The sequence below is a fragment of the Periplaneta americana genome, chromosome 7 (assembly GCF_040183065.1).
Source record: "Periplaneta americana isolate PAMFEO1 chromosome 7, P.americana_PAMFEO1_priV1, whole genome shotgun sequence".
NCBI classification, from domain to species: Eukaryota; Metazoa; Arthropoda; class Insecta; order Blattodea; family Blattidae; genus Periplaneta; species Periplaneta americana.
The window spans coordinates 121791480-121819463 of record NC_091123.1 but is presented as its reverse complement, the minus strand read 5'-3'; the positions used below and the strand labels follow the sequence as shown (position 1 = coordinate 121819463).

Sequence of the window (27984 nt, the reverse complement as noted above, 5' to 3'; positions counted from 1 at the left end):
AGTATTCAGTTTTCTTGTGAAAAAAAAAAATGTGTTGCCAAGTGTAATCGAAGGGTAATACGAAGTTTTTGAAGTCAGTTTGCCGAAATATTGGTGTTTCCATCAGAAAATCTTCAAAGTATTTCTTAAATTCAAACGCCATTTTCTTTCCTATTGACAGAGTTGGGAATTAATTTCGTCAATTATTTTATATCAACAGATCTAAATTACGATAGTCTCTGTAACTCTCAAAAGGTTTGGAATGTGTGGTACGGTTGGGTGATATTGGAACACAAAAAAGCTGCACTTTGACGAAAATGTAAATGCTTTTATTTGTATATTTTTTGCGAGCACAGGAGTGATGACCTTTCAAACTTCATTCAACATGATTACAGAATGTGACTACATACTAGGCCACATTTCTACCTCGTAAGTCACGAACACACTTACCGAAGAAACTAATTAAAGCAAGAAACATTGCTTACCGGTACTTAAAAATAGAAATTATAGGTTTGTAATTACACAGAAATTGCCGGAAGTAAGGCGTCCCCTGTAAGTAGTCACTTCTGAAAATGAAATAACCGTTCTGCATATTGAAGTATATTCCTACATTATGGCACTGAAGTCTGTTGAAACGTGTTTTCAGTAAGATGCATCAAATACTTCTTGCCTTCATCCCACGCTATAAACTGGATCTTATTGAGTTGTGTCTGTGTAGTACAATCCAGGATTTCTGCAATATAAGAAAACACACAACCTGTTAGCATCGTAGTTAGGTTTAATTTTCAAGAGCGTATTTCTTATCTAATTCAAAATTTATTTAACTTAACATATCTTGAAAGTTGCAATACCAGACTGTGTTCAGCCTATCAGTGTCGCAACTAGTCTGGATGTTACGTAATATGAAAATGAGAAATATGTCCGCACGAAGATTAATTTGTAGCCAAAATTAGTTATGTATATGAATATGTAATAAATTGATAAATAGTTGTGTACTGCACCTAACGTAAAAATTTATTAAGGGGGAAGGATAGTGAAATTTGAATTTTTTTTTCCTTATCAACATTATAGAACTATGTTTTGTGGGTAACATATATGCTTTAAGTGCTACATTTACACGGTGTAAATATTTTCAAAAATATTTTGGGTGTCTGTTTATGGCTCCCCCTCGTAGTGTAATGCAGTGGTATGTCTGACACTTAATATGTCATAATTTTTATAGTAGATTAGAATTTCGAGCATAAAATTATCACAAGGGATTGTTCTACAAATTGGATAAGCATAATTTTAATATTTGCATGGGAAGTGTTTTAACTGAGTAATGTATTTATAGGTCTATACATACGTATTAAAATTTAGATATCTCTCTATATATTTTAAGTATCAAAATTCTACCCCAGGAAATCTTTTTCATGATCTCTTGGGAATGTGCTGTAAAAATTGCATGTTTGTATCTCTAATAATGTCTGATATTAAAGTTTTAGTTTACACATACGCAAGAAAAATGTAAAGTCTTAGACAAAAAAATGACTGGCTGCCAAATGCTAAGTCCCCTTCGGAAGACTGCGATTAATTCCGTGAGAGCTTAGGTTTACACGTGAAGGAATTTCTTAAGCACGACTCCGCTCTGTTTTTCCTTTGTTTTGTTTGTTTGTTGTAAGATTTTCCCCCTAAAAGTTCAGACGGGTAAATAGTGCAGTTTTTACTCTTCTAAAATATCATTATATTTTCAATTGATAGGACCTATACTTCTTAGACATGTGCGACAAATGTAGGGAACAAGAAGGTAAACATTTTAAGTATGTCTTTTCTTAATTTGGGAAAGTAGTCTATGTGTTTTTAACTGAATATATTTAGTAATAGTTTACGTTAATAGTCTTTGGTGTGTCGAATTACAAATACTGCGCTGCGTATCACCGATAAGAAGCGGCCTACCCGGAGTCTGTGAGCGGCTCTGACTATCGCCATGTTGCCACTTTGCGGTTTCTTTAATATCTTTTAACCTGGTATTTTCCAACAGAACACTTCTTGCCTAGTTCACCATTGATTTAATCGAAATTGACATGTTTAAATTTGTATTATAAGAAAGTATATATTCGGTGTATCAGTGTCAAAACATAAGCAAAATGTTTCTGGTTTAGTGTTGTATATTTTGGGGACATATATCTTTTGAATAGCTATAAATATGATTACGCAAAAAATAACTTCTTGCGGTTTCGAGAATTATCCACCTATCATTCATATGATGACCTAATTTTGAGAATTTTTAGTAATTTAGACTTTAGGACATACTTTGACAAATTGCTCGTTACTCTTGTAAAGAGATTATAGTGTTTGGAATTTTTATGAAGGTAAAATTAATTTGTTTGGTCACTTTATAACTTTATTGTACTTGAAATTCTGTATCCAGACTAATGTACCTACCATGTAAGTAAATAATTTAACATCATATGCCCTTTTGAAAATCTTGTATTTTTTAAATTTATTTAATGACAAAAGAATCTCGTAGTTTCAAACTGCTTACAGCTGCCTGACCACAGAAGTTTACACATAGATATATTAAGTTAAGGAAACTTTGAACCAAAGGACAGATACTCTATTTATAAACACTAAACTTGAAACATTCTGTATATGAATGTTATATTTATTATAATTTGTATAGGCTTGTTGTGGAACATAGTCTATTACATTCCATTTCATTATTCTGATGTGAGCTTTTATTTCAGGGAACATGCTTGTGCTTTATGTTGATGTAGGTAGACTCACCCGTACTGTATAGCTTCTCCCATGTACCCGGTTGAAGTCCCTGTGCAGGTTCCGCTCTCAGCCTCCTCCAAACTCAGACATTCCACGGCAGGGTAGGCCTTCTCGTTCAATATGGAGTTTATGAAATATGAAACTGATTTCCCATGACTGCAACTTCCTACATGAACAGAAAATATTTGTTTTTCATGGTCAAAATTTCACTAATTTATTTTGAATTTATTGATGAAAGTCTCTATTAAAATAAATTTTAGAGAGTGCGCACAGTATCAAACGCAACGCAACATTTTTTCTGTTGGTACTTGACTCTCGCTGATGTTTTTACGATGTGATGCATTTAAAATCACGCGACTAGACCGTCGCAAACAGATACGAGGAGACAACATTGGATGATGTTTGAACTTGATCGCGAGAAGATTGTGGATGGCTGCAGCGTACTGCGCATGCGTGAGTAGCCATGTCCACGATTGCAAGCTTACACTATTTGCAGATACTTACTTACTGGCTTTTAAGGAACCCCCAGGTTCATTGCCGCCCTCACATAAGCCCGCCATTGGTCCCTATCCTGTGCAAGATTAATCCAGTCTCTATCATCTTATTCCATCTCCCTCAAATTCATTTTAATATTATCCTCCCATCTACGTCTCGGCCTCCTCAAAGGTCTTTCTCCCTCCGGCCTCTCAACTAACAATATATATGTATTTCTCGATTCGCCCATACGTGCTACATGCCCTGTCCATCTCAAACGTCTGGACTTAATGTTCCTAATTATGCCAGGTGAAGAATACAATGCGTGTAGTTCTGCGTTGTGTAATTTTCTCCATTCTCCTGTAACTTCATCCCTCTTAGCCCCAAATATTTTTCTAAGAACCTTATTCTCAAACACCCTTAATCTCTGTTCCTCTTTCAAAGTGAGAGTCCAAGTTTCACAAACATACAGAACAACCAGTAATATAGCTGTTTTATGAATGCTAACTTTCAGATCTTTTGACAGCAGACTAGATGACACAGATACTATTGTTGTTTAGTGTACAGTAGTGGAAAAAAACCGGATCGACCCTTGTAGCTGATTTCAGAGTCACAGATTCAAATTTTGCTAGTCGCAAAACACATCCATCTTGTATAATAATTAATTGTAACAATGAAATGTATTGCATTTGTTCGATTCTTACCGTTTTGTGTTTCCTTCAGTGCCTGAAACTTACAGATTTAATTTTCATCTGGCATCAATATTACATTTCTACCTCTATTCGGCAAAGATAACAGCGTATTTTTACATTAAATAGCAGTACATACCTCTGGCTTCACTACCCATATTGAAATTACCACAGTTTGCCACAATACACAGCACAGGATTCTTTTGTATCAGCTACAAGGGTCGGTCCGGTTTTTTTTGCCACTACTGTAAATTATTCAGAATGGAGCACGAAGCGGATAAATTAGTTGTTTTAGTACAGGAAAGACCCATTCTTTACAATCCCACTTTAAAACAATATTAGGACAAAAATATGGTTTATAAAATGTGGGAGGAAATTGCAAATGATATGAAAACACCAGATGAGTAATAATTAAAAATAATTTGTAGTAAGTTTACTTTTCTGCTCTATACTATCACTCATTATTTGATTATTGTTGCTCGTCAAGTAGCCATAAACATACAAGTTGACGTTTGTGCAGTACATTTGTAACGTACAGTAAGCTAAACCATCAAGTTTTAGGCGTGCTTAGAAAATAATAGCCAAACACAATGGAATTTGTGACATAAACAGCCCTCATTTATTGACGCCAATTTCTAGGCTAGGACAATTTTCCAAACCCAACAGATCAGTTCCCGCGAGCAGACAGTGTTAAGCTATCGCGAGGCTTTGTGAGACACTAATAAGTCAAACGCATAATAACAATGGCAAAGAAAGTTTTTATAGAAAAAGCAGCACCTTTTGTGGGCCTCTGGGAAAAGAATTAAGGCACAAACTAGTGAAGTGTTTTGTGTTAACTGTGGTAGTGTATGGTGCAGGAAGATGGAAATTACAACGAAGTGAAGACAAGCGACCGGAAGCATTTGAAATGTGGTTATGGAGAATAATTGAGTATGTGAAATTGACAGAAAAAATAAATGAAACTATGCTGGATACGTGAAGGAAGAATAATGTTGAAACTGATGAGGAAGAAAAAAAATAAATTGACAGAGTCACTGGCTAAGAAGAAACTGATACTGAGGGATGCAATGGAAATAATGGTGAACGGTAAACAGTTCTGGGCAGAAGAAGTCATATGATAGACAACATTAAGATTATGCGGAAGCTAAGTGGAAAGCGGAAACTAGGGAATATTTTAGAATGCTGCATTTGCAGTAAAAGACCTGCCCTTGGGCAGAAAACTATGTACGTATATATCTATTTCTTACGTGTTGTGTAATTGAGGATTTAGAAGAAAAAATATTACGTGAAATTATCTAATTTCATTAACATAAACCTTTACTTTATATCAACAGTATTTTCTGAACTACCTTGCCTAGAGTTTTTTTTTTGTAGCTGAAACATCATTCCATAAGTTGACAGTGTCACGAAAATAAGAAGATTCTGAATTTGATGTCCTTTAAAATGAGGACAATACAAAATTGAAAGTTGTTTTTCTTAAAGAAAAATAAATGAATAAGACATTATTCTGCATACCGATACTTGTAACATATTCTCTGTAGATACATGTAAAGATTTAACTTTTCAAAATTTTTCATACACCAGTTATTATAACCCAGTAACATTCGTCATCTAAATATGAAACCTCAGTCACAAATAATCATGGAATTAGAAAATCTTCCACAAGATACTGTACTTCCATTCTGATTGGACGATCGTCCACCTCTGCTTGGACATGTGAACGTGAGACCAGCAGCCGGCTGGTCGGACTTCAAGGGCTGTAGCTTCACGCATTCAAAAAACGTTATGGTTTATTTAACAACGCTCGCAACTGCCAAGGATATATCAGCGTCGCCGGTGTGCCGGAATTTTGTCTCGCAGGAATTCTTTTATATGCCAGTAAATCTACTGACATGAGCTTGTCGCATTTAAGTACACTTAAATGCCATCGACCTGGGCCGAGATCGAATCCGCAACCTCGAGCACAGAAGACCAGCGCTATAACAACTGTACTACCGAGACCGACATCCTGGATTATTATTATTATTATTATTATTATTATTATTATTATTATTATTATTAAAACAGTTATATTACCGCTTGTTCTTTATGGTTGTGAAACTTTGACTCTCACTTTGAGAGAGGAACATAGGTTAAGGGTGTTTAAGAACGAGGTACTTAGAAAGATATTTGGAGCTAAGAGGGATGAAGTTACAGGAGAATGGAGAAAGTTACACAACACAGAACTGCACGCATTGTATTCCTCACCTGACATAATTAGGAACATTAAATCCAGACGTTTGAGATGGGCAGGGCATGTAACACGAATGGGTGAATCCAGAAATGCATATAGAGTGTTAGTTGAGAGCAGGAGGGAAAAAGACCTTTGGGGAGACCGAGACGTAGATTGGAAGATAATATTAAAATGGATTTGAGGGAGGTGGGATATGATGGTAGGGACTGGATTAATCTTGCTCAGGATAGGGACCAACGGCGGGCTTATGTGAGGGCGGGAATGAACCTTCGGGTTCCTTAAAAGCCAGCAAGTAAGTGAGTATTATTATTATTATTATTATTATTATTATTATTATTATTATTATTATTATTATTAGTTATGCATGAGATCACTTGCGACCCAAACTGTTGTTTGAAGACATTAAAATACTTATTACCGGCAAATACGAGTATTTTTTTTTTAATTACAACGTTAAATGTTATGTTTTATTTAACGACGCTCGCAACTGCAGAGGTTATATCAGCGTCGCCGGATGTGCCGGAATTTTGTCCCGCAGGAGTTCTTTTACATGCCAGTAAATCTACTGACATGAGCCGGTCGCATTTAAGCACACTTAAATGCCATCGACCTGGCCCGGGATCGAACCCGCAACCTTGTGCATAGAAGGCCAGCGCTATACCAACTCGCCAACCAGGTCGACAATTTCAACGTTTTATCACAATTAAAATGCATGTTTTTTTACGTTTTATTTAAAATCAGGGACTATTCTCAGACTACAAAGAGGTAATAGAACATAATTCGGATAATTTTTCCCCGACGACAGACAGAATAAGAAATGAAGCTTTTACAAAAAAAAAAAATTGGGGAGGGGGAGAAACAATAATGCTGAAACTGATTAGGAAGAAAAAAGAGGAAATTGGTTAAGTCAAATGGCTCAGAAGGAGCTGAAGGATCCACCGAAAGGAATGGTGAACGGGAGGAAAATTCGGGGCAGAAGAAGATATCGCATGGTAGACAACATTAAGAAATAGCCTATAGATCGTAAGCAGAGACTAAGAAAGACGGAAAAGAGAATAGATTGAAGAGTGCTGGGCTTGCAGTGAGAGACGTGTCCTAGTGCAGAAACCTGTAAATGAATGAATTCTTTTTGCAGCATAAATTTCACAATCCTTGCCCAGGAATGTACGCTGGCTTGTATTATTGAAAATCTATAATCTTAGTGATTACAATAACATTATTTTTAAATCGTTGTTGTCAGTTCCCAACTATTACCCTAATAAAGACAATTATTACTTGTATATAGTTCCAACTCACCAGTCACATCGTTGTCACATCCCGGCTGCGGTCTAAGTCCACCATTTGGGTAAAAGTCTACGAGAGCAATTGGTTCTTCGAAACCTAGGGATCCACCACAGGTGTGGATAGCGTCCACCAGGACACCGTCTGTGGCATCCAGTCTTCCAGAGGCGTCCGCATTGCCAAACATTGGGTAGGCTGCATCCAGGCCTGCGAGGTAAAATAAATACTATTTTAAATTACAGAATGTAAAATTGGCAATGCAGTTATTGCAACATATTTCTGACACGATCACAATGACATTATGATTTTTAAACCTTCCATAATTTTCATTCAAAATTTGTGTAATTTAAACTACATGAACAGGTCTACAATATTACCATCTGTACAAAATTAGGTGCCATTAGGGCTAATAGTTTTGAAATTGTATATTTTTTTAAAATATGTTATATTGGCGTGACTAAAAAGGCTCCTTGCGTCAAAGTTTTCAAAATTTTTAGTTCATATTTGCTCAAAATAGTCATGGCAATAAAAATTAATTAATTTTTTGAACTGAGTTTAAATAGAGAGTCACAATATATATATATATATATATATATATATATATATATACATATATATAATTTAATGAATTTACCATCACATGATATTTTAATGTAGACTACATAAGTGCAATATGAATATATCCCGAAATAATTTCATATTAATATTTATACAAATGCGGAATTGAGGTTATATGGAGTCATCTCACAGGAAGTAACCTAAATGCATTAGAAAAGGTAAAATCAACATACTATCTAAAAAGAGCACTTGGATTATCAAAAACAACTAGATCACAAATGGTATATCTCCTAGCTAGAGAACCTTTCCTAATAGAAGACATCAAACTTCGGTATTTGTTACAACACACCAAGGCTTTTGAAAACCAACTGAAGATCATGGAGAGGAAAAGAGAAGAAGTATGGCCTGAGTTCTACGGCACCGGAGCCATGACAGACCGAACATGGACGACCCCAAATTTCGAACTGCGGCACGCCGTGACTAGACTGGCAATCCATCACCAAGAAGACGTATCACGACCCAACCCAAGCATGTGAATTGTGTAGTAAAGTCTGTGAACGCTACCACATAGAACTATGCACAAAAAGACCAAGATCAATACCCGACTACGCAAATGGAAACTAACTAAGGTTGAAACAGTGCACATTAGTTTCAGTTTATTATAATTGAATTGTATTTAGCAAAATGTAATTGACCTCTGTGAAAATGTTTGGTTCTCGTCGGTCGTCAAATCGCGGGTCACGGTTTGCAGAGCTTCGATAGGCGAGAACCTCCCCCCCCCCCCCCATCCTTGCGTGCCGTCACTCAGTTCTTCTATCCACTGAATTCGCACCCCCTTTCGAGCAAACACTCTATTCAGTTTTCCCCAGGCACTTTCGTTTTCCCTCTCTCCTCTTTTCTACGTTGCCAGCCCGTTTAATTCATACCACCCCGATCGCTACTCTCTCCCTTGTCTTAATTTCTCCCCAGGCAATCCCGTTACCCCTCTCATATCTTCAGTCCTGACATGAGCACATCTTCGAGTTAGTTTCAGTCAAAGTCATAGGGCCAACAATTTCAATATTCTAGATTTTCTCAACGCCACTCCCGTTTCCCCTGCCCACGAACTAGGGAAGAACGCTAATTGCTTAAATAAACAACTATATCTTTACCCGAATATTTTCTTTCTACATCGTCGAATCATCTTCCCCTACAAGCTTCGGCACAACTTGTCAGTAACTCCCGTTTCCCCTCTCTCCACCTGTGATCACAGCAAGCAGAAGAACATCAACGGAGACCGGAGCACTACACCTACATCTTCGCATCAGACCCTCCCATAGCCATCGGTCCATCTTGTCCGTCATTCCCGTTTCCCCTCTCTCAACCTGAGACCGCATCCAGCAGAGGGATGTCGACGGAGACCGGCGCGCGACAAGTAGTATTCATGACGGATGTTTGGTAACACCAGTGGCGGAATGAAAAATTTCTTGAGAATAGATCAGTGGTGCATTACAGAAGAGTAGTATGTTACATGATCTACGAGCTTAACAAATATAAAATTATAATTTATGAAGTTATTTAATGTACATCAATTATGACCATTATTTTAAAGTGTTTCCAGTAGTAACAGTTGATACAAGCACGCGTCGCCACCGTATTCAATCACCGTTATACATAACAACTAGTGGCTTGTGCAGCAAATGCTGCAAACTAAGTCCATAAGAAGTTCAAATAAAAATTGTTCAGATTTATTTTCAATGAAGAATACACACATTTTGAAAGTTATTTGCATCATAATAGTGAAACATACTCCCTCTGAATATTTTTTATGCCAAATACTTTTCCTTGAACCTATCCATCTTCAGTTCTTGAGTTCAATGCGAAAACGCAAGTAACAATATTAGGACGATCAGTGAGTTTTTCATGTGGGAGTAATGCAGTAGCTATTTCAGGTCATTGTGGATTGTAGGTGAGAGTTAAGAAAATTTCAGGTTCGATTAAACCAAAGAAATATTAAATTAATTTTGATTTAGTTTAAAGACGCAGATGAAGTAGGAAGTATGACTCATTTACTACCTAGGAAAATTAGAGAATCACACATATAAATATCTATATCGCACTGTCATTAAATATATGAAAAGGCCCACATCACTTGATTAATAACTATAAAAATATTTCATTTTAATAACAATATTGTTACCTTACGTAAGTTTTACAGTTTTTGGTAACATTATATATAGCAACTCTCAGTAAATTATAGAAATGAAGATCTAATTTAAAATATTCTTTCTCTGTGTCTGCTTATATAAAACCTCAAAAATTTCACTTTCATATCATCAATATAGCATTAATGTGTGTAATTAGTGACAAATAGGTCTACTCACATAATTGCATTAACTTTAACTTAATATTTCATTTTTAATGGTAATAATGTCATCAAACATTCTTAAGTTTTGTAGTTCTTAATATCCAATACACAACTGTACTCGGAAAACTACAGACCAGAGAATCAGATTATTTTTACACGTTATCAAAAAATTACACGAATAAAGATCGACATTTTGGCATTATGATATTGTTATGTCGTCAGAGAATCTGAGCCATCTGAACTCTAAATAATTATGTCAGCAATTCTGCAGGTCATGGCCTTTGTGTAATATTGTTTATTGCAGGTTTATTGTAGTGTATGTTTTGTTTTATTCAGAAATCACGGCCGACTCTGAAATACCATTAGTTCTCAAAACTGACGAAAGATGGATTTTGGAAAATAGAAAATTATGTACGAAAACTAACCCTTCACTGAAAGTTACTATTTTTCTGAAAATCTTTGGATGCCAAGCTTCAAAATGACGTGTCATTCATTAAAATCTATTCAGCCGTTTTCCTGTAATTTCCATTACCAGTTCAAATTATATATATAGATTATAATAACAGTAATATTGTGGCTCGGTAATCTCATATACTGACCTGTGATCCTGCCAACCTTCCCCGACTTGGTGTTGCTGCCGGTGAATCCTGCAACCTGTGCCCCCAGGCTGTGGCCTGTTACATGGAAGTCCTGTAGTTGGGCTCCTCCTTCTGCCACGAGGAACTCGATCAGTTCCGCCAGGAGCTCTCCTACCAGCACTGCATTTTGACATGCCTCAACGTATAGTGGAGAAGGGCACAACACTCCCCAGTCCACCCCAATGACGTTGTATTCCCCCTTGGACAGATAGGCTGAAATATGGTAATTAGAAATAAAATATTAGGACTATAGGTTTTTCATATCTTTAAAGTACACTCATGGAAATATAAATTGGCTGGACAATTTCTCCGGAATCACAGTTCAACCAGGAGTGTAGTCGTAAATAAAATAGTACCAGAACGCTTCGCGAAAAAATATTTTCTTATTGAATTACGTCATTCATGGTCAATAGTAAAGTATTACCCCATTATGTATAGGCAATTCGGTATCTCGTGAAACCTACCTGCGCATCAGGGGAAAAAGAAATTGTACTGAAAAGTTTCTATCCCTCGCTATGCTTCTACTTGCATGCTAGCGAGTTCACTTACCCTCACCATAAGGTTCTTACTGTGTGCTACGGCGCACGTAAGCATTTGTTTTCACGAGAAAACGAACGACCTATAATACGTCAAAGACTTTTACAGTAATAGTATATACTTAATTCGTTCGAAGGAAAAAAATAAAAATCATTTTACAGTATGTCCTGGTATGCGAGTCCTTACAATGAATAATTACATTTTCGAGACGATCTAAACATGAATTTACACTGAACGGCATCATAAAAAAGAGCTTTCTATTTAACACTTACAGTGTAATGACAATGAGAACCACAGTCAGAAGGAATTCAATATACTAAAGAATAAAAACTAATCAGCGAAAATTTCCAAAATTACTACCCACTGAGGAAAGTTGCTTGAGAAAGAGTGTGTAGGAAAAGAGTAGGGTATTGTAACTGCACGTACAGACCGATTATTTAGTCCTTACAGCTCAGCGACGCGAAAGAGGGGAAGTAATAGGAGTAGTGGGGAGAGCTCCGGAGTAGAGATAAGGGCGAGCGGTCAGTAAAGAAATGCAGTACAGCTTAACTGTACTGGAAACACACTGCTCTACCGCATGCGTGACATCCGATCGCTCTGAATGCAAGTGACTAGCCTGAACACCCCTTGGCGTAACTTAATGGACTCGCCTGACCCAGGCGCACATTGTCGGCGACTGTCAGGACTAAATAATCATACTGTAGGTTTAAGTTCTCAGGTCGGATAAGAGGGTGGGATATCCTAAGATTTTATGTAGGCTTAAGTGCGTACGTAAATACGAGTATATTACTACTACTAATAATAATAATAATAATAATAATAATAATAATAATAATAATAATAATAATGATAATAATAATAATAATAATAATAATAATAATAATAATAAACAGAGACGTCCCGGAGTCGAACATGCAATATTTTCTTGCCATATTAACTCGCTACCATTCAGCTATCAAGGAATGCACCAGTACGAGTGTAACGTTGAAGTTGGTTGGCATAATATTAATATTAACTTATTTGTAGTATCTATTTTTCAGCCAACAAATTACGGTACATGTTCTTGTATATCACAATATCAGGATTAGTTTTGATTTAACTGTTATTGTGCTTCATTTATACTGACAACTGTACCGTTTGGAGCTCAGTTCAGAAAACGCGGCAGGCCACTTTGTTTCCTTGGATGTATGATTAATAGAAGCATTTTAATATTTTGTTAAAATAATTTGGATTTCGCAATGGTGTTTCATGTTCTGATAGCATGTTTATAGCAGAGTAACTAATTTAAACTAAAACAGATCTCGATATTTCTACTTTTACACGAGGTCGTATTTATACCCACAGAGTGTGTAAAAAGCTTTTGGTAACGAGCCTTGAAGTGAAGTAAGGCACATGGGTGCTTAATAAAAGGAAGAAAGTTTTCTAATTATACACGGTGATCCGTATGTAATATGAAACATTTCATATGAAACAATTTTTATCTCCAAAAAGAAGCAAAAACGAGGAAAATTGAATTAAACATTTCTTCATTTTTCTATATAAACTTTTAATACTTAAATATCACCGAATAACTTCCCAACTTCTTTCCGGTGTTAATATTTAGGAATTTACCTGGCGACTAGTTTCGAAGTCCATAGCCTAGAAGATAGCGCGGGATCTCCACTAGGCTTTGGACAATGAAGAACAACACTTCGAAACTAGTCACCAGTTAAGGTAAATTCCTAAATATTATCACAGAAAAGAAGTTGGGAAGTTAATCAGTAAACTTCTTCGTTTGTAATATCTCAAAGAATAACCTGAAATTATTAACATTACTTAAGGTTCACTCTGTATAGGCTAATTATGTCCATGGAAGTATATATGCCAACAGTAAGATTAGAGTTGACAATAGAGTGATAATCAGAATATTGATACACAAATAAATAAACAGAGGTTACTGGGTAGTCCCCTACCTCTTTAAATCTCTTTATTATTTAACTAAGTAGACAGCGGCTAATAAAAAAAACTGATAATGCAGTTTTAAGCAATACTACATTCTTTGGTGATCGGGATATTTTGGTGAATTTGAAGTTAATCTTCTAAGAGTATGTAATATCACTGTAAAATCTTGTAGGCTACTCTAAAAAAAAGCAATTGACGTCAATATATTATAAAGTTAACACAAAACGCTTATTTTTTAGACTATCGCTTCGAACAAGCTGCAGCGAGTGTACAATGTTTGTCAAATTCATCAGCAATGCTCACAGATTCGACCATATTACACTCTCATTCAAATATTTACCCTGGCTGCGACTCAATAACAGTAGAACATTTCATTTCCTCTCTCTTCAATTTCGAGTTCTCCAAACTTCTACTCCAAGTTATCTACACTCCCGATTTAACTACTTATCCTCCAATTTAAACACGAGGTCATAGGAGAGCCGAATCTTAGCAATTCCTTCTCATAAAACAACCCACTAGTCACACTGTTTTTATTATCTCAGTCTGTGTTTAAGCCACAGTCACATTTGTCGCATTTTGCTACTCGACTTCTAAATATACAACAAACTTTCAATGTAAATGCGACAACCACATTGGATTTCAGAAACGAAGTTGGTAATGGAGAAAATGAAATCTGAGATTTGTATGAACAAATCAGTTCTGGAGAATCTGAATTTAAATGAAATGCTAATGTCATGGGTAGGCCTATGTTCAAAAAGATATTGAGCAATAGATATTCAGGAATGGATTTCAAAGAGTGGTGCAATTCATGTAAGTTAAGTGAACAATTACTTCTAATTGATTTATACAATAAGTAACAGAATAACTAGGCCTACTACTAATTTTCTGATGTGACAGAGGGCATGAAATTGGATACTTTTTTTCTTAATAAAGTAATATCCGGAAATGCTTCGTTTTCAAGTGATTGCAGTATGAAGGAAAACAATGAAAGAATCTCAACTTGGAAATTTATTTTATTTACTTTCTATGGTTACACAGTTATCTAATACCAGATGTGAAGTAAGTGACATTGTCAAACTATGGGAACTCTTCAAAATTGCGGCCGCCATTGTTGACACACAGAGTATAACGCCGTATGATTGAGCGACGAATCCTTTGAAATATCTGTGTTCGGTTACGAAGATCGCCAAAGCAATAATAATTCTAGTAACTAATTCTTCTGCTGTGTCGAAGGGTGTTTCATAAACAGTTGATTTAATATGACCTCAAACACAAAAATCAACTGGAATCATATCTGGGGAACGTGTCGGCCAAGCAACTGGACCTGCACTCCCTATCCAAAGATTCGGGAAATGTACATTTAAATAATTTCGAGAATTTAAGCCGAAATGTGCGGGTCCACCGTCATATGGAAAGATCATATTTCCCCGAATATTAATAGACATATATTCAAGTAGCTCCCGAATATGGCGCTGAGGGGTTTGCTCTTCATAGATTCGCTTTGCTAAATTAGCATTGCCGTAAGCAGCTCCAAACAGCTTATGCATGTCTGCAAATTCAATATTTGTATACCGGTCCATTTTAATACTATGCAATTAATTAAACAGCTCTCACAGTCGATAATTTGTGACATACAATTACAAACTAACTTCAGTTATTATTACCATGGTAACAAGAACAGCTGAAACATAAATGCAGCCATAATGTGAATGATGAGCTCTGTCTTTTATACGAAGCATTTCCGGATACTACTTTAATAAGAAATAATTTTATTATCATGTCCTCTATCACATCAGAAAATTAGGAATAGTTATTCTCTTATATCCTGTATAATTCTATCGCATACTGTGAATTGTGAGCGAGGATTTAGTTGCATGGATCTTGTAAAAACTAGCATTAGAAACCGCCTTTCAGTAAAAATAGTTAGAACTCTGCTAACAATAAATCTTGAAGGACCTACTCGCAAAGCATTTCAATGTTTAGAGTGTCCATAAAATAACGTATTTTAATGTGATGTAAATTCAGCGGTAATTGATTCTAAACATACCTACGTCTAATAAGTTACTTACATAAGTACCGGGACATCATTTTTTACTTACATTTCTAATATTAATCTGACTATACCTTTTGATTAATGGTTGAGAACCGGAAACAGTTTGTTACCTCCTTCCACACCCGGAGTAAAATACAAACAAATTACTTTACTAAGTATAGGACGGAAGAAAAGTACTGCATCCATTTACGTAAACTAGGAAATATTACGATTTTGAGTTTGATAATTTTCGTTTGCTTTATATTTAATCAAAATATAGTACACAGTATTAACAATAAGTGTTTTTCTGAGCTATCCAGGCGGACGTATTCCTAATGCACTGTATACTGGGTGTTCAGTTCAAAGTGTATCATGGCTCGCTGTATGCCGTCATGTGGCTAGCCGATGAGCCTAGAGAATTCAATCTTCCTACACTTCCGCAGAGGTGTATAACCTATGAGGCAGAGAAGCTGCCTAGCAAGTACGGCGTTCATTCTGAAGAGTACGTACCGATACGTACGGCAACGCCGGTAGTGGCAGGAATGTGAACTGTTTGGAAATACGTACTGTCGGGATATGGGGAGAGGGTTAAGACGATTACTTACGTATTTGTTGACATTAACTTCGACGGTCAACATGGACACGGAGCATTTGATTTGTGTTGTGGAATGTTACCGTACGCAACCGATGATAACAAATACCCTGCGTACGACTTGCCGGTGCAAAACACAGTTCGAAAGAGGTTATGGTAGCACACAGACCGTACAGACCGCCATCTGTTGCTACGACGTTCAATTATACCGTACACGTTCTCAAGTTCAGATTGAAGAACGCCTTAAATAATAGGCAACTTCTCTAACATATAAGCTGAAACTCGCTTCAAATCGGTGACCCAACAACAGTGACGTCATGACACACTTTGAAATGAACACCCAGTAGTATACTGTCTGTAACACATTTTAATGTAATATGGAGAATGCATTTATATTGAAAAATAATTGTAATCTGGATATTTAAATAAATTGTTGAAAATGGCGGTCGTTTATTTCGATACAAGCTTCAGTTCTTCTTAGTTCGGTTATAAGTGTATTATTTTATGTAATTTTATCCAAATTCTATTTTGTATTATTACTATTATTATTATTATTACTGTTATTATTATTATTATTATTATTATTATTATTATTATCATTATTACTTTCATTGTCATATGGATTACTTGCGTAGAAAGAACAAAAGAGGAAGCTTACCGTCTTTGCTGCCGATTATTACAGAACTTTGACCGTTGCTTGTAAAGCCATGGATCAGTATCTCCGTCGGATGACTTGGATCATATCCCGATGCCTTCAGGTTGTTGACGTCATTTGCATATAATCTGTATGGACCAGTGGCAGCATTTGATCTACGAGAAATAAAAATCACATTGAGTATCACTAAATATTATCCAGTTATTGTTCTGTGCTTTTCTGTCATTAAAGACGAGAAATTGACGTAAACATCGCCTGTTTCCAATATGTATCTCGAAGGGCATTGTTGAAAATATCAACACATAGATATTTGTGAGAAGCAGAAAATATGCCCCTAGCTTCCACTTCGACGGTGATGAACGTTCATTTGCTCTAGATCAGCACGAATTATAATTTGTAAATAGAGAATTTAAAAAATAAAAATAATATTTAAATTAGAGTCTAGAAATGTTTCAAGCGACAGAGTTTATTTTGTTGAGTCGTATTAAAAATTAAATGCATCACGGAATTTTTCTTCTTTATCTTAATATTAGCCTGTTAACGTAACAGATTAATAAAATTATTTCAGTGTATTTAAGATATTGTGTAGAACTTAGTATCCTATTAAGTCAACACGAAATTTAGTACAGGCAACCTAAATATTGACTATAAAAAGTCTCATACGCTAGTAATTATGAAAATTCAATCAGATGTTGTTCGTTACGAGAGGTTTTTGAGTACTTGAGCGATCTCAAATTTTATCAGTGATCATAAATATGTTGAGCGCCTCTTAGATTTCAATGCACTATACTAGAGTTGAACAACGATCGAGGAAGCAAGACTAACAGCAACCGCAAAGCCGAAAACCCGCACGACAATATTGACTACATCGCGTCGTTGACGTAAAGACTGCTTGTGAGCGTTTCAAGACTTCAGAAATTGTCGAGTCTCGAAAGTCAAACAGTCTTGAATCGTCACAGTTGTTTATACTCACAGACCAGACTGAAATTTTAGCTGTTTTGCCAACTGTTATATACGTTTAAATAATAATCAATTAGCCTACTTGAAACTTAATCTCTATCCTTCAGTATATAATAATACGTTCCCCAATCTTTGTATAATTACTAGGCCTTATTAAAAGGCTACTAGACCTTGTTAAAAGGCTAGGATTTTTCTTTTCGTATGTTTGAGATCAAGTGTATAATTTCAAGTAAATCAAATATGTATTAACGCTTTAATTTGACGTTATGTTTTATGTTTCTTTGAAATGCAAATATTTTTGTGAATTATTTTTTATATTTATATAACTTTAGATAATATCTGACAATAGAACCAGAACATTTTGACAACTACGATACTGTTTTGTTTTGTCTTTTTATCTCAGTTAATCATTTCTAATGTTATTTATTTCAATGATGTATGTTATTCAAAGTTACGAAATCTTTCCACACCGACCAAATGCTATTTCGAGAATGATGAGCAAGACTCGAAGCGCACGAGAATAACGAGACGAGACTCGAAGGACAACTTCAACGAATACAGCAAGCGTGAGCCAGTTAGGTTTGTTCATCTCTACATTATACCTACTTCCCCTTCACTTCTCCAATTTATGGTTTGTTAATATTTGAAAAGAGAGTCTGAAATCAACAGGTCTTGAAAGAAATATAGGAGGGAGGATCGAAAAGTAATGCACAACAATTTTTTGTGGCAACGTATTTATCAGGTAAGCAAATCGAAATAATACAGAAAAAAGCTACAAATTTTACCTATTTTTCAACACAGGAATCAAGTCTCTCGACACATTTTCCCCATTGTGACACCAGATTCAATATACCTCGTTTATAAAACTCCGTTTTCTGAAAGTATATCCATCTGCGAACGACTGATTTCTCTTCTTCATGCGAAATTTTTTCATTGGTCCGAAGAGGTGAAACTCAGACGGTGCGAGGTCTGGGCTGTAGGATAGGTGACTGCCGCCTCAATGCCTCTGACATTGGATGGTGTTGCAGCGGTCACTGGTCGGCCGGAACGTGCTTCGTCGGGAATATTTACTCGGCCCTCTTCGAAGAACCTGCACTATCTGGAGATTTGCTACAGTCCAGACAATCAGCACCATACACCTTCAACATTTCCCTGTGGGTTTCACTCGGACTTTTTTGTTTTGCTCAGAAAAACGGACTAAACCTCGCTGCTCTTCATATGTAGACGATGCTAGCTCACGTTCCATTTTTACTCAGTAGTTACCGTTCGTTCCGGCAGGGTGACACCTAATCAGCCATTGCTGTCTGTAGCGCAATATTCAAACTAAATATCTGTCAACTTTGAACGTCCTAACCAAAATCATATACCGTAAAGAAATTGTTGTGCGTTACTTTCCGATCCTCCCTAGTATAAGACATGATAGGAAATTATACTTGTATATGAAGAGCTACACCAAAGTGAGAACAGGAATAAAAGGAAAACATTTAAACTGGGAAAAGGGATGAAACAAGCCGAACCGATTTGGCCAAAGTATTTACATGTATATTAGAAAAGATATTCTGGAAGTTGAAATGGGAAGAAAATGAAATTGAACTTAATATAAATGGAACAAAGCTGTCCAATCTGCGTTTCGTGAACAATATAATACTGTTCGCTAAGTCAATTCCGGAGTTAGAATGCATTCTGAATGAATTGAACAAATACAGCAAAGAAGTAGGGTTAAAAATGAATCCGTTGGAAATAAAAGTGGTGACAAATTCGGACAAGGGACAGATAAAGATAGATAATACTTGTATAGAACATGTGGACGAGTACAAAAATGTATATAGTGCTGAACATCTCAATGTTGAGAGACGGCTCCAGGGAGATAAGAGGAAAAATAGGAATCGCCTGGAGAAAAGTTTGGAGCTTGAAATGATTCCCGGACATTTTCCCGAACCCATTTTCCCGATTACCCATTCTCCCGAAAGATTTTCTTCCGAATCTAATTTGCGAATGACTTTGCCCGAAATCATTTTTTCCGGAAAAATAATCCCGACGAAATATAAAAATTTAGTGACTATTGAATAATTACGGTCTAGAACGCTATTTTTAAAAGAGGACTTCTACAACGAAAAATTACATTCAAAGCATCTGATGTAATCTAATCTTCTTTTTTCCTTTTTATATTCATAAGCGAGTTTCAGTCTCTTCACCTTCATAAAAACTACCAAGTACTTATCGCCTTGAAAGGTTTTTTTTTCAATCTCTCTGGAATCTCTGAAGTAGTGTTAGCGATACTGGATTGCCTGGTAGATTTATCATCTTTCCTTCCTTATAACATTCTTCAAATCTTGACGTTTCGGTAGCAGTGTTAAAATACGTGAAATAAATTTATGTTATTCATTTCTCAAAATTTGCCCAGTGTTTAGTTCAGTATGTTCGTTTTCCTTACGTTTCAGGTTTGCTTTTACAATGTCAGCATCAGTATCTTCTCTGTGAGAATGTGGAGAGTTCACATCGCCTATAATAACTTGAACTCTTGTATCTTGGCTTACCGGAAAGGCTCTTGCATTACACTCTCTCTGTCTCAGTTTCTTGCAATCCCAATAAGTTTTTCCTTGTGTCTCATTTCTACTTTTGTAATAAATGTAACCATTTAATAACAACTTAGTGCTTCTTTTTCTGTAGTTTATAATTCTAGGTCTGTTGTCCATTTCAACTTTTAGAATTGTGTCACGTATACTTGAAGATTTTGAAATGTTGACTTTGTGAAATGCATAACAACATTAAGACATTTTTGTATTATGCTGCCACAGAAACTTACAAATCTATTTTTAATCAATGATACTGCACAAAAGAGATTCGGGATAACCAATTCGAGTAAATATCCATTCGGGGAATCAGATTAGGGAATATGGGTTTGGGATAACCGATTCGGGAAAAAGTGTACTCTGCAAAATATATTTCGGAATTTTTGGTTCGGGAATTTGGTTGGGGACGGCTTGAAATACATAATGACAAGACAGATTTCTTAGCTTTAACTTGAAAACAAAGATGTATTGGAAAGTTGTGTTGTAATATGTTACTGTATATTGTGCCAGATATGATGATTCACAAAACAGTATATCGGATTAATTCAAGTGGCTCAAGAGAAAAATGGAAAGGAGCATATAGCGCGTTCGTCTGATAAGCAAACATTCTGATAGGGGCAGATAAAAAAGTTAATTTTTTTCCACCATGTTAATAATGTCAAAATAAGTGCCTACACAAATTTTGTCCACTTGACCGCAATTACGAAGCCGTCCAGAAAGTTATTTTCCCTGGGGCCGTTTACAGAAAAATAGCACAATTGCATGGAAAGATTTATTGAAAGAGATACAGCAATTGTTGCGCTATTTGTCAACTGGAATTGAGAAATTTGTCATTCCATGGGATCAATTTTTGTATTCTTGTATCGTAGAAGTCAGCCGCTTGGAATCGAAAGCAGAGTTTGATTGGTGTGTGTTCCAATAAATTTTTCCAATGAAATTGTGTTTTCTTTCTGTCAACGGCTCCTGGCGAACTTATTTTTTTATGGCCCTCGTAATTACGGTCGAGTGGACAAATTTGTATCAGCACTTCTTTTGACGTTATTTAATATGGTTGAAGAAAAAAATTTATTTTTTTTTATCTGCTCCCATCAGAATGTTTGCTTGTAAGTGATAGAATAAGGAACGAGAAAGTTAGGAGAACAATCGACATGAAGGCTACAGCGGAACAAACATGGTAGCTGAAGAAGAAGTGGAAAGGCCACGTGATGAAGATGTAAAAGGGAAGTGAGCCTACGCTACAACAGTATGGGACAACAGACTAGGAAAGCGGTAGAGAGGTCGTCTGTACCAGAGATGTGTTAAGTATTTGTGAAAGGAGCAGTGAGGAGTTGGATATCAGTGGCCAGGGACCGTTCTTTATAGAGACGCACTGCAGTGAGCTAGATGAAAACAAAATGGTATTTAATAGGTCTATCATTAAATAAGATATATTAAAATAACAGCATGAGGAAAGTGAACATTAAATAATTATTGAAACTATCTACAAAACATGTTATATCTCTCATTAACTGGTTCACCACGTGAGAAGAATAGAACTCCCTACTTTCTGTAGGAGGCCATTGCTCTGTGTCTTTAGCTTTTAAATAACTACCTTGTGTAGAGGAGGAGTATGACTTCTTCTGTTATATTTGTTGATTCTCGTGGCGAAGTCTCCACCAGATAGGCAACGTGAAGTTTTCCTTCATCATCAGGCATTAACATCCACGGGACGTGCACATTGTCCAGTTTTAGATGCGAAGGCGGACTCCTAACACTCGCACCTGTAAATGAAGAAGAAATAAACAATCACGTGCTTTACTTTTCTCCAGAGTTTTTATATACCTATTGGGGCATTACTCTGAATTCATACTTGAACTTCTTTTGGACTTCACATTGAACGGACATCGACAATGTGGGTTCAGCATGTCGCCCCTGTGAATCATGCTTGCCTTCGATAGTGTTCGGATCCACGACTGTATTTAAAATGGCCACGACAAAAGAAGAAAAACGGAATTAGATGTATGGCCACGGACATTTACAAAATCTGAGCTTTCTAGTGTGACAAGATCTCCCATCTCTTGTCATTCTTAATTCGTACAATTTCTTCTCTTACCACATAGTAGAGATCAATAGTTTTAACATCTATCCGCTTGCCAATAGATACAGTCATAGCCTGTGATATAGTGATTACCATGCTAGTCGCTTTATCCGACATTCGTGAGTTCAAGCCCGACGAAGGTCGACGGACTTTAAAGGGCGGTAAAATTAGAGGACTTCCTCGGGAGGAAAATAAAGCTTTGGATTCCGTGTTGTAGATTTACGGCATGTAGAAGAATTCTATCCCTAATAGAGGACTTCAGGTAAAATTTATTGGTCACTCCTTGCCAACGGTGAATTTGGACGCAAAATAACACATTTTTAACCTTTTTCTCTAACTTTGATCAAAATACGTGTCTCATGGATATTCTGAACACCTGGATTAAAAAAATACAAGTTGTATTATCGGCTCACATTTCTAAGTTGCTGATAGGTCTCTAAAATACTTCAATTTGTGTGAATAATCTCATACGAAATTTATTCATCAGAAATTGGTTATTATTAGTCATATTAATTAAAAGTTACAAAATAAATGGAATCCAACGATTATGCACTAATACATGAAGCTTCTACCTTGCTTTAGAAATTAACTTATTAAAAATGTTCCTTGTAAGTCGAATGGGAAGTTTCCCTATAGAAAAAATTAATATTAATGATCCCCGTCATGGCTACATCTCAACGTCATTTCATAAATAAAAACTACAGTGATTCAAGATCTCTTCACCAAACTTAGAGGGATGATAGATCTGTTATGGAAAACCGTTTTTTGTCCGAGAACCCATTTTCTCCGTCACAACGAATTACTTAATGTACTTCCATACAGTTTACAGCAGGTATTGTACAGTTTACAATTCTACACACTATTTACAGCAGTGTTCAAAGTATCCACTCTGAACCGCATTGTATACATGACATCATTGTAACATTGACAGTCGATTTTTCTCCAACATGTAGTTTCTATGGTGATATTGGTCAAAGACAGCGTATATTAGCACAATAAGTTTCTGTCTGTGATGTCGACTGGGGTGTTATACACCACACTCTTTACATGCTCCCAAAGAAAAAAGCGATCGCACTGGCCAGACAATGGGAATCCCTCTCTCTATCCACCGCTCTGCTAGCACAGCAAGGGTGAGATGCGGTGGAGCTCCATCAGGCTGGAACCACATATCCCTTCGCATCGTGAGGGGTACATTCTCCATGAGCATTGTGTTCTGAAGGACCTGAAGATAAGCTTGAAAAATCCACAGTGACACTTCTGGCACACAAGGTTGCAGTTGAGATTTTCTCGGGATTGTTTTATTTCCCCATATTGGCCATCTACATTATTCCGTCAACATTTCTGCATTTCGTCGTCATTTCATACCATACCCCGAACGCTGGCTGGCGAAGGTACTGACCTTATGTAGGGACGAGTGGATTTGCTGGAAACCTGGGTGCGCAGCGAACCTTAGTGTAGTTAGTCAGCGTGGATTTGGGAATGCGTCTAGCTTGAGGGTTAGCGTAAGAGATCTTGAAAGGTTGTAGTGCTGAATCGTAGTGCTCCTTCCCCAACTTCAATTCAATTCAGAGCTCAAACACAGTCTATGATCTTGGGAACAAGACACAGCAGGCACGAAAGCACGTTGACTGACTGAGAAGCAACTGCCTACTGAAGGATGCACTGGAAGGAATAGTGAACGGGAGAAGAGTTTGGGGCAGAAGAAGGTATCAGATGGTAGACGACATTAAGGTATATGGATCATATTGTGAGGAGGCAAAGAGGAAGGCAGAAAATAGGAAAGTTTGAAGAAAGTTGGGTTTAAAGTGAAAGATCTATCCTTGAATGAATGAATAATGAATGAATTTGTGTTACGTGTAATATTTAAGTAATGAAAGATCGAGGTAATGCATTAATTTTTTACTGAATGAAGTTTGGACATTGAATATTACATTTTCTTTGGCAGTGCGTAAAATGAATAGCAGTGCCTAAAGTGATTACTTACTTTTTTACGCACTAGTGTTTTAAAGGTTCACTTTAGGCACTGATAACAGTGAGTAAAATGCTACTTTACGCACTATCGTAGAAAAAGAACTTTGTCTGTGCGCAAGTTTACTTTTAAGGGTAGAAGAAATAAGTTGGATCCTGAAAATATGGAAAATGTTATTGTGTCACGAAGATTCATGCAGTCATGAAAGAAAATGAATTCTCTGTATTAAATTGGTTTTCTTCAAATTAGCTGTAGTCAATAAGGTAATAACTAAAAAATTAAAATGAGGGATTTTCTTTATGCCCAGTAATTTAATTATTTCCCATTCTATGGCTAGTGTTTAGTTTTTTCATGGGATCCTATACTATGGTAGTTTAGTGACTCTTCAACTTTTAGTGCATATTTTGGCATTTTAAAGTTCATATTCGCATAAATATTTTAGGATCTTAAGTGCGTATAATTCTCAATATTAGTGATGACAGTACGCATTGTATTCTTCACCTGACATTTATGAACATTAAATCCAGACGTTTGCCATGGGCAGGGCATGTAGCACGTATGGGCGAATCCAGAAATGTATATAGAGTGTTAGTTGGGAGGCCGGAGGGAAAAAGTCCTTTAGCGAGGCCGAGACGTAGATGGGAACATAATAATAAAATGGATTTGAGGGAGGTGGGATATGATGATAGAGAATGGATTAATATTGCTCAGGATAGGGACCAATGGCGGGCTTATGTGAGCTCGGGAATGAACCTCCGGGTTCCTTAAAAGCCAGTAAGTAAGTAAGTGATGACAGTGCCTATGCCAACTTACGTTTAGTAACAATGTTTCCTGCATCACTAAACACGAAAAAAAAAACTTTTTTTTTTTTCTGTCAAGCACTTCTCCACGATCGTTCAATTTAAATCCAAACGTTTCACCGAGTTTACCTCTCAAATTCTCATATGACACAACTTTTCACAGACCACAGAAATCTGATTTCTTTCTTTTGCGAGCTAAACACACAAGCTTCATCTAGGCTACAACCTCAATAAAGAAACTGCAACAGAACAGCAGACTGGCCCCTATTGTAATCGGATTACAAAATTTTAGAGAGAGAAGAAGATAGTTACTCTCTCGCTTGCACAGAATTTAGCTATGGTTAAGAGATGAGGGGGACGAACGCAGAAAAAGTATGTACTTCATATGCTAGTAGGTTTTCTTGGAAAACCATGAAACTTAATAAGGATTTGGCATTGTGTTTCAGCCTTCAATAGAGGTAAACCAGGTCACTGTCTTCATATCTTCATCTCTTTCTGAAGTATTTATGCTAAGATTTGCACTATTCTACCTGCTATCTGCTTTACAGTTACAAAATAACGGTATTATTGTGCTTTGAAGTAAGCAAATTCTGAGAGCCGAATGTTGTCGGAATTTTTAATCTGAGTTTGCATTAACAAAATAATAAATAATTAATAAGTACAAGCGATTAATTTTAATCTACTCGATTATTCGAATAAATATTTTTGATCGAGTAATCTTACAACAGAAATTGATCGATTAATCGATTAAATCCCATAATACTAGTTTTAACTATAAATCAATTGAGGCTAGAGGAACGTAGGCAGACCAAGACCAAGACGCATATTCTTGAGGATGGAAGATGCCAACAAATCTACTCCTTGTGGTAAAAGAAAAATGATGAATTTCGTCACAAAATTTCATACGTAAAGATGAGAAGAAACCCATAAATGAACATGAGTTGTGATCCTACCTGATGCTGAAGTCGCGATAACAATCGCGAGGAAAACCGGTGCGTACCATTCAGCCATTTCTGAGAGTTGGTTCCTTTCAACTACGCTTGGAAGCTTCTTGCCAAGTTATATAGAATTACTATGCAAGGATTGTTATCTGAGATTGATTACGCTTGAAGTGATCAGTTAGTGAAATCTACATTTAGATTATTCATTTCATGTGTTATTGCGTGTGGGCGTCGTTTGTACAGCGAAAGTACTTATTACGAGCCGTATGATGGTTGCCGCAATCACGCGTGATTTGGACCCATCGCCAAGTGTCAGCAAGTAATTCGGCGTCGAAATGTCATCCGATCTTGTAGATATGGTTACGTGTTTACGCATAGTGTATTTGTACTCTAATTGCTGGAAGGTCATAAACGTTCATGCTGATAATGACGGTAAAAATGTACATACAGTAGACAGAAGGGTTCGGATTTGCTTTCGATTTTAAAATCTGAAACAAGTGGTAATTATTTAAACTATTACATACAGTTATGGCAAAAATTATAAGAAGAAATATAAAGATCACAAAAGTTATCTCGCTTCATGACAAATTGGCTGTTAGGTTGATATACAGGTTGAACTATAATTAATATCATTAATTTCAGAGGGTTATTCTTTGTGATATTAGAACAAAAAAGTTTAATGCAAAATTTTGCTCTTGTCTTTCGTTTTCGCAAAAAAAAAAAAAAAACTATTGTTTTACATGAAACATTTCATTGCGTGTTTTAGAAAAATCATTGATTTAATTCACAATATTCTCAGTCAATTTAAAACAGTAGTGCATAATTGTTCTACTTGAAGCAAGTAAAGCCATAGGTTTGGAAGTAAATTCCGAAAAGACTAAGTATATGATTATGTCTCGTCACCAGAATATTATGCGAAATGGAACTATAAAAATTGGAGATTTATTTTTCGAAGAGGTGGAAATTCAAATATCTTGGAGCAACAATAACAAAATAAATGACACTCAGGAGGAAATTAAACGCAGAATAAATTTGGGGAATGTCTGTTATTATTGGGTTGAGAAGCTTTTGTCATCTAGTCTGCTGTTAAAAAATCTGAAAGTTAGAATTTATAAAACAGTTATATTACCGGTTGTTCTGTATGGATGTGAAACTTGGACTCTTACTTTGAGGGAGGAACAGAGATTAAGGGTGTTTGAGAATAAGTTTTTTAGGAGAATATTTGGGGCTAAGAGGGATGAAGTTACAGGAGAATGGAGAAAGTTACACAACGCAGAACTGCTCGCATTGTATTCTACACCTGACATTATTAGGAACATTAAATCCAGACGTTTGAAATGGGCAGGGCATGTAGCACGTATGGGCGAATCCAGAAATGCATATAGAGTGTTAGTTGAGAGGCCGGAGGGAATAAGACCTTTAGGGAGGCCGAGACGTAGATGGGAGGATAATATTAAAATGGATTTGAGGGTGGTGGGATATGATGGTAGGGACTGAATTAAACTTGCACAGGATAGGGACCGATGGCGGGCTTATGTGAGGACGACAATAAACTTGCGGTTTCCTTAAAAGCAATTTGTAAGTAAATAAATAAGTAAGTGTATTATAATAATAAAGTATTGAAATAATTTTAGTTTTGTCCTTTAAATGTGCAGAAATTTGATGTGAACAAATATAACTTTCAGTTCTGAAAAGGAACTTTAAAATGTTACATTTGTTCGAATCAAACTTCTGAATATTTAAAGAGCAAAACATTTATTGTCATAATACACTGCTCTCTTAAATTGACTGATCATATTGGGAATTAAATCATTGAGTTTCGTAAAACACTCTATGAATTGTGTCATATAAAACAATTTTTATCTCGAAAGGAAGCAATAACGAGCAAAATGTTGTGATTAAACTTTTTTTTTAAATATCTAAAAAACAACCCATTGCAATTAATAAGATT

At 36.1% G+C, this 27984-nt stretch overlaps 1 protein-coding gene across 1 annotated transcript; it reads right to left on the bottom strand.

The window, feature by feature from the left end:
* Positions 1 to 286: 286 nt before the first annotated feature.
* LOC138703413 (lipase member H-like) lies at positions 287 to 26201 on the bottom strand. Its single transcript, XM_069831251.1, has 7 exons — positions 26046 to 26201; positions 21838 to 22006; positions 16717 to 16868; positions 10918 to 11169; positions 7429 to 7620; positions 2746 to 2902; positions 287 to 712 (listed from the first exon to the last, which is right to left on the bottom strand). The coding sequence occupies exons 1-7, from the start codon at positions 26101 to 26103 to the stop codon at positions 676 to 678; spliced, it is 1017 nt and encodes a 338-aa protein (XP_069687352.1). The 5' UTR covers positions 26104 to 26201; the 3' UTR covers positions 287 to 675.
* Between the last annotated feature and the right edge of the window lie 1783 nt (positions 26202 to 27984).